Genomic DNA, 8,281 nt, shown 5'->3' with positions numbered 1-8,281 from the left:
TTGGTGTGAATCTAACATGGGACTGGCTCAGACTACTCGTGTTTTACATTGAACATTTTATACACAATCATCTAAGATGAATAATAACCACAAATTTTTTTTATTTTATTTTATTTTATTTTGTTTAATTATTTATTTTTTTGGTATGTATGTGGGGTAGACCAAGGATGTCAATTAAATAAAGGGTGTGTGGGAGTTTGTTTTTCTAAAAGCTTCAGTTTTTAATTTTGTTTTATAGATAAATTTCTAAGAATTTATAAAAAGGTGAGATCTATAGAAAGGTCTCTGGACTAGCAGTATTAAAAAACTTATTAACTATGACATTGTGAGTTCGAGTCCCGTCGTGTTAAAAAAAGTTGTGTGTGTATGCTATTCCAAATAAAATAAAAATAAGCTTTAGAAAAAGTTAATTGAAGTAACTAAGAAAGTAAGCTCTATGAGTTTATGAGAAATTAACATACATACCCCTTATATAACTATATTTCATGTGTTTATGTCTTTTTTTACTCCAATTCACATGTTTAAGATCAATCTCGAGCTAGTTTTAACTAAACATTTACAAAAAATAAGCTTCAACTCATGTTATAATCTTTCGGACCTTAGTCCCCGCAGCTTTGGCTCAGTGGACATGTGGTGGTGCCTAGCACCCCCGCCGGGCTAGAGGTCTCGGGTTCGAGCCTCGTCACCTACAAATGATATTATTTGAAAGAAATCCTTGAGGTTGGCCCAAAGAGAAGGTTTTACCGACCCGCTCCGGGACTAAGGTCCGGCCCGCCTGCCCCGTATGGGATGGTTTAAGGGTCGGATCCCCTGAGTGTGGTTCGGGTTTCCTGCCCGAACGCGTGTTTGTGTGCAAATGATGACTAGGCTTCGGTCCGGACCGATGCAAGCTTGCCGTTCAAAAAAAAAAGGGGGGGGGGGGGTTGTTATTTATTTTATTTCGTTGTAGACTTTTATTGCAACGTACAATAGAGAAAAAACATCATCACATATACTCTACATAACAATTGATAGCTTAGACGCGCTACACTACGTCATTTTATCACTTGTTATTAAGCATCGTATTTACCTACTATGGTTATTCAAAAGTTAGTTACATGGTCATAATTTGCAAAAGTTACGTAGATAATACAACAAGTGATTACATTAAGTAATTACATCAAGGCTACTTACAGTACATCAAGTCATTACATTACAGCAAATCTTAATCCAACTGTTAATTTAGAAAGCTATTTACATAAGAGACTTACAAAGGCATATAAAAGTTAACTGCACTATATCAGTTGGTTGTAAAAAGAGTTGTTGGTCTTCACTGAATTACATCAGTCCTTTTTTTCCTTTGATTTATCTGAGTTTGCAAGTACTCGGTTGTTGCTCTTTTATTATTATTATTTTTTTTTTATATAACAACAAGATTGTAATCACTAATGGATATCACCAAAAGAGTTACTCCGTAATAACTGTCGTAATAGCACATATTAAGTGCGAGTAGTGGTAAATTTGGAAAGTTGAGAATTATAAACTTCTTCCAAAAATCTGCTCGTAATAGCACTTGATATCAGTGTAGTTAAGTTCAAGAACGTTATTTGGGTTTGGAGTAGTCCCAATTCAAATATAGACTGTCTTAAAACTGACCCATGACATTAGTTTCTCATTTGGTTGCACCGAACAACACTAGCCAATAACTAAATAAAACAACACTAACAACCCAAACAGAAATGTCACGGGTTAATGTGCAATTTCTTAATACTTCAGTAAGCTTCAGGGGTTAATGTGCAATTCCTCAAATGTTCGTTATTTGTGTTAAAGCTCGATAGTGTGATCGTAACAGTATAAATAGGGGTTTCCTGTTTACTTTGAGATTGATTCTTTCAATTTGTATTGTTCAAATTAGTCTTGTAACAATTGAGTCTGTAATGTGTTTTAACTCTAGATTGAATAAGACTCGAGTCAATTTTGGTTTAGTATTCGTTCACTTCCGATTTGTTTTCGTGTTAATAATCTAACAATTTGCATACAGATCAAAAGTCTCAAGTTGGGCTAAAACTTATTTATGCACATTCAGTCATTGTTGTAGCAGTAATCACACATCACAAGCAAAACAAGAACTTATTTATGTACACTTTATTCTTGGTTGCACAACATTACTCATACGTCATACCATAGATGCCGAATCTTGTTCCAATCTATTTCCATGCTTGGTTCAGGAACCCTTCGCGTACGAACTTTCTTTACTTTACGTATCTTTTCTGTATTCCATCCAGCACGAGCTGCCTTGATTTCCAATCTTCGTTTAGATATAATTTCTTCATTTTCTCCAAAACCTTCTTTAATCTCCAAACTTGGTTTAGTATAAATTTCTTTGATTTCTGGTAGACAATTCTTTACTTCCAAGCTTGATTTAGGCAAAAGTTTCTCCATTTCTACATTATCTTTCTTTATTTCCTCACTTGGTTTAAATTTAGCTTCTTTCAAAACTTTCATATCCGGAATTATTTCTGATCGAGTTATTTCCAAGTTGGCTTCATCAACATTTTCTTGAACTTTCATAAATTTCTTCATTTTTAGGCTTGGATCACTAACGGTTTCTTGACGAACATCCAAAGATTCTTTCATTTTCAGGCTTGGTTCAGGAACACTTTGTTGACGAACATCCATAAATTCCTTCATTTTTGGGTTTGATTCAGGAACAAGTTTTGGATAAACTTTCATTGAATGGAAACCATGAAAATGAAACATCGAAATGAACATTGCTAAACCTAACAGGAGTAGCCAAAATGACCTTAGCTGAACAGTTGGACCCTGCAATGTGTATTTTTATAGTCAAATGTCATTACAAAATGAAACCCCATAAGAACGGTTGTGAGAAACAAAAGTTAAAGGTAGCAAGTTTGACTTTTTATAAATGGGTTAATTTCCATCGGGTTGTATCTCAAACGGAGAAACAAATCATATTGATAGATTGATTTTTTGTGTATCTAATATAAGTTCTAAAAAAATTGGACCCATCTAACAGAATTATAAGAAAATTCAAGTTCTTGCCTTGTTGAATGTGGATCGGACTTTGCAGGGGAGATTTCTATCTGCATGCTCGAGAGCATAGCGTAACAAGTCAACAATAGTCAACTCAGTTGTCGGTTCATCATCATCTGAAAACACAATGAACAGTTAGTAACAACCAATTATTGATGTGTAAGATGAATCAAGCTTTTAGAGATTAATCAAGCTTCTATTTTCACCTGGAATTTCAAATATCTGTGTAATTGGATGAACCCCAAAAAGCTCTCCCAGAAAAAAACGAACAAGTGAGCGTTCATCAAGTGTAAGTAGATCTCCATGTGTAATTACAATAGCAGGTTTTTGATCTGAAACATAGTTATAATATTACTTATGAGTGTTTAATCTCAATTACTTATGCAAATGTAAGAAGCTTAGTAATGTTAAATAAAACAAGACATAAGAAAAATATGCCACTTGCTTGTACCTTTGTAAGACATGTAACGTGAACTGAAAATACTAGAAACCAAACGTATGTACTCTGTATTTTCAAAATTACTATCTAAACATTGCAGTACTGAAAGCCCATTCACCACAAATATCACAAAGTTGACCTTCCTTTTTTCATAAGACAAGATTATATCTCGACGAGATTTCCACTTCAAGTTGAATTGTAAATTTGTATCATCAAACACACTATCATGACAAAATACCATTAACATTAATTTTTTCTAACATATATAAATATAAATAAATAAATAAAGGTTAAAAAACCAACCTTTTCCCTAATTCTCCATGACAAACACCTTTTGTCATCCAACGTTTGACCATCTCCAAATCTTCTGTATCATCACAAAATCCACAAGTGTCGTACAAACAAAAAGAAGTTGAATTTCTTGGAATCATATACTCTTGAAGAAAGCGAGTACCATCTCCCAGGTGTGAATTGTCTAAAATTTAATCAAGATTATTAAATTTCTAATATTAATATTGTGTGACCAATAAAAGTAACATAGAATGTTAATCAAGAATTATGAACGAAATGAGTACTTGTAACTTGGGCTCTTTCTGGTGCAAACTTGTCATCTTCGAATACTCTTGATATCCTGTTTATCAGACTACTTTTTCCAGATCCTTTTGGGCCGACCAATAAAAGTGTTGTTGTTTTTGGAATATTGTAGTCGCTCATAGTTGTACCACCAACGTTTTCTACCCATGATCCAGGAGTATAACTAAAAAAACACCGAAAAGTTTAAGCCGAATTTCAATTTTTCCTAGTTAAAAATACCGAAAAAGGAAAGGCACATTTATTACCCAGATAAACAGCAACCAAACAAATTCATACCGAACTACTTATATAAGCTATCCATTAACCACCTCATCAGTCATCTTGCAATTACATATTTCTGATAATTATATTAAAAAACATAAACTGCAGCTTCAGAGTGTGCACCCCATGAAATCTATATGAAGACAATCAGATCTAATAGTGTGACCCTCATATTTAACACGTTTGAATCAGATAACTAATATAGTAAACTGTAACTGTTACTATTTGCTTTTACTTGCAGCAGTTCAGGATGAAGCTAAAGTGTCTCAGGTGGGGTCAGTTAAATCCACTCAACCAACTTTCCCTTACAATTTTACTGTAAATTGTATAATTACTAATTACTACACCGTAATTAAACTTAGTACTCAACTATAATTTTAATTAATTTTAATTATGAACCCACTTAATTTAATTAAAAACATTTCTCCTATTCAAGCTATATCGATAACTTATAATCTCAACTATGTATATCCAAAATAATACTGTACTATAATCGAATCATAAGGTACTGATGGGTAATGATCACTAAATGAAAAGAAAATAAAAAAAAATTACCTTAGAATCTTATGTTTAACCACATCTATATCCGAAACACGATCCTTCAATTCATCGTAATGCTTGAATACTTGCTTGTAAACACTTTTTACTTTCCTTCTATCTGCATCGATTTCCGTGGATTTTTCAGAATTCTGGAAGCTTCTAGAACTAACAAAGGACACGTCATCATCGTCAAATGAAGCGGTAGTATCGCCACCCATAAGTGCCGTGTAATTGAATTGAGTTACGGTTCGGATTACTTCACAGAGAAGGTAAGGCAAACGGTGGGGGTATCAACAATCAACGTGACTGGATTTTATTTTAACTGTTGATGTTGATACTTATAATAGTTTGCAGAACAGTACCCCCAAAGTTTTAGACTGTGTTTGTTCAGTCCCTTTATAAGTTTTTAAGCTTTTCTGAATATATATATTATTTTGGCGAAAACACATATGTAAATAGATAGTAGAATACATAATTTAGCAGATCTAATCATCTTTATTTCGTGATCCTACATATAATCAGAGTCAACGAACATTGAAAAGTACTTGAGTGTACCAAATTGGAATCTAATACTAACACCGAGCAATACGATAGAACATGAACAACCCTCCAAGCCCGACCAAGCTCGGAAAAGACCCCCCATCCACCACCTCACTACCCCCGTCACAAAGAGCAACACCTGATCCTCATCTAATCAGTAAACTCTGTCAACCGGAAAATCCAAGAACACTTATTATGAGACCAGTAAACCAAAGAAGACCCCCCATCCACCACCTCAGTAGCCCGTCACAAAGAGCAATACCCGATCAATGGCGACTTTAGATTGTAACCAATGGAGTCCCGTGACGCCACTAGCCTCGAATTTTTTTTAACGAAGTACTCTTCAAATTGTACTAGACACCACTAAATTTTGCTACATGACCCCATATAAATTTAGAATTTATAGTTTTTGAAGGTAAACAATCAATAAAGTACCCTTAAATCATGATTAGTTGCGGAAATTTTTTTTAGGACCCCATTAAGTTTTGATCCTAAAATCGCCACCGCACCAAATGACTAGATTATATATCAACCAATAATTATCATAGTGAACTTCACTACTTTTTTTGAACTACAATTATTTATTAGAAACCGGCCCCCCCCCCTCCCACCCCACACACACACACCAGCTAACAACTAGGAGGGAACAAACAACAAACTTACAACAGAAAAACCTGTTGAGAAAATCGACACCGAATTATAGCAAACCGCTAGTAATAAATGAAATAGTGACAATAAAGAGACACCGAGATTTAACGTGGAAAACCCCAATACGGTAAAAAACACGGGCAAGGAAAGAAACGTTTCACTAATAAGAATAATAGGAATTACACTTCTCTCTAATTACAAGGATAAACACTAATCTTTATATCTATTGTAATTAGGAGACTAAACACTCAAACTCTCTAAATAACTCTTTTAGTACATAAGATTGAAGAAGTATTTTAGGATGGATTGAATGTGCTTCATGGTGTCTGTATTTATAGTGTTAGAATTGTGGTTGGTGAGAGTTAGGCACGTACAAATCTTCATAATAATGTGGCCTCAATATTTGACCACACCCACCAACCATTCACCAACCATATTTGACAATCTCCCACTTGAAGATTCGATTGAAGCTCAATCAATCTTCACACGATAATCCTTCCTTGCCAATGATGTTGCTTACGTCTCTGTTAGGCCGCATGAGGAACGACACCAAATAAACTTGTCACGATTGATTGACTTTGTTAGAAAATCAGCCACATTTTTATCAGTATGAATTTTCTGCATATCCACGGTTCCTTCTTCCAGTTTCTCACGAACGAAGTGATACTGAACTCGTATATGCTTTGTCTTTGAATGAAATGCCGGATTCCTTGCAAGATGCAAGGCACTCTGGTTGTCACAAAATAGAGTGATATTCTTTTGTTTGTGTCCGAGTTCCTCCAACAACATCTTCAACCATACTGCCTCTTTAGTAGCTTGAGTAGCTGCTACATATTCTGCCTCTGTTGTTGACGTCGCCGCAACTGACTGCAGTTTTGAAACCCAGCTTACTATTCCACCACAAAGTGTGAAAACATATGCAGTGGTAGATTTACTTTTATCGATATCACCTGCATAATCTGAATCAACATACCCTTTGACAATAAATTTCGGTTCCCCATAACATAATGCAACATCTAAGGTTCCCTTGATATATTTAAGGATCCTCTTTACCGCATTCCAATGCTCTTTACCAGGATTCGCCATGAACCGACTAACTACTCCCACTGCATGTGCAATGTATGGTCTTGTACATATCATTGCGAACATTAAACTTTCCACTGCTTATGCATACGGTACTCGAGACATCTCCTTCCTCTCGTCTTCACTGCTAGGACACATAACGGAGGATAACTTGAGATTAGTAGGAAGTGGGGTTGAGATTGGCTTACTATCTTGCATATTGAAACGCTCCAAGATTTTTCTCAAATAATTCTTTTGAGAAAGCCAAATCTTCCTATTATCTCTGTCTCGGTGAATTTGCATCCCTAGAATCTTGTTTACGGCACACAAGTCTTTCATTTCAAACTCCCTAGCCAATTGAGCCTTCAGCTTATTAATACGATCTTTGTTGGGGCCTGCAACCAACATGTCGTCTACATATAATAGCAAAATGACAAAATCATTGTCCCCAAACCTCTTGAAATATGCACAAGGGTCTGCATAAAGTCTGTTATATTCAAGGCTCATTATGAAAGAATAAAATCTCTTGTACCAACATCTCGGCGCCTGTTTGAGACCATACAGAGATTTCTTTAACCTGCAAACCAAGTTCTTTTTTCCTTGAAGTTCAAAACCTTCTGGTTGAAGCATATAAATTTCTTCTTCAAGATTTCCATGAAGAAATGCAGTTTTCACATCTAGCTGCTCTAGATGCAAATTAAATGTAGCACACATCGCTAGAACTACTCGAATTGTTGTAAGTCGAACCACAGGAGAAAATATTTCATTAAAGTCTTTACCTTCTTTCTGAGCATATCCTTTAACCACCAGTCTTGCACGATACTTGATCATCGCCATTTCGCTTGATCTTATACACCCATTTATTTCCAATAGGTTTTCTACCTTTCGGCAATGGCACAAGTTCCCATGTTTGATTTTTATGAAGAGCTTCAATTTCTTCCTGCATAGCTGTCATCCACTGAGATGCATCTGAATGATTCAGTGCCTCGCGAAGAGTTGTTGGCTCTCCTTCCTCTGTTAGAAGACAATATGCAACATTGCTTTCCATAATATAATCTGAGTGCCACCCTGGACGTTTCCTTTCTCGATTAGAAATACGAGTCGCTGGAGCTTCATCAACGACTACTTGATTTTCATCGTGCTCTGGTACTGAATCTTTATAAA

At 35.3% G+C, this 8,281-nt stretch overlaps 1 protein-coding gene across 2 annotated transcripts; it reads right to left on the bottom strand.

Moving 5' to 3' along the window:
• Nucleotides 1–2,018: 2,018 nt before the first annotated feature.
• On the bottom strand, nucleotides 2,019–5,153 carry LOC139899163 (uncharacterized). 2 transcript variants are annotated; one of them, XM_071881984.1, is made up of 7 exons: nucleotides 4,883–5,153; nucleotides 4,048–4,229; nucleotides 3,776–3,947; nucleotides 3,485–3,693; nucleotides 3,240–3,365; nucleotides 3,043–3,149; nucleotides 2,019–2,802 (listed from the first exon to the last, which is right to left on the bottom strand). In XM_071881984.1, the coding sequence occupies exons 1-7, from the start codon at nucleotides 5,083–5,085 to the stop codon at nucleotides 2,149–2,151; spliced, it is 1,653 nt and encodes a 550-aa protein (XP_071738085.1). In that variant the 5' UTR covers nucleotides 5,086–5,153; the 3' UTR covers nucleotides 2,019–2,148. The 2 variants fall into 2 exon arrangements, with proteins under 2 accessions (XP_071738085.1, XP_071738086.1); XM_071881985.1 differs by lacking the exon at nucleotides 4,883–5,153 and adding an exon at nucleotides 4,312–4,464.
• Between the last annotated feature and the right edge of the window lie 3,128 nt (nucleotides 5,154–8,281).

Source organism: Rutidosis leptorrhynchoides, chromosome 3 (assembly GCF_046630445.1).
Source record: "Rutidosis leptorrhynchoides isolate AG116_Rl617_1_P2 chromosome 3, CSIRO_AGI_Rlap_v1, whole genome shotgun sequence".
In the NCBI taxonomy this organism is placed as follows: domain Eukaryota; kingdom Viridiplantae; phylum Streptophyta; class Magnoliopsida; order Asterales; family Asteraceae; genus Rutidosis; species Rutidosis leptorrhynchoides.
This window is presented reverse-complemented; position numbering and strand designations above follow the sequence as displayed.

Bases quoted from the DNA above. Each gene is read 5' to 3' on its own strand.
- LOC139899163 (XM_071881984.1), bottom strand. From the start codon at position 5,085: ATGGGTGGCGATACTACCGCTTCATTTGACGATGATGACGTGTCCTTT. The intron at 3,948-4,047 runs GTACTCATTTCG...ATTAAATTTTAG, and splicing joins AGAAAGAGCCCAAGTTACAA to ACAATTCACACCTGGGAGAT. The intron at 2,803-3,042 runs GCAAGAACTTGA...TACACATTGCAG, and splicing joins TCCGATCCACATTCAACAAG to GGTCCAACTGTTCAGCTAAG.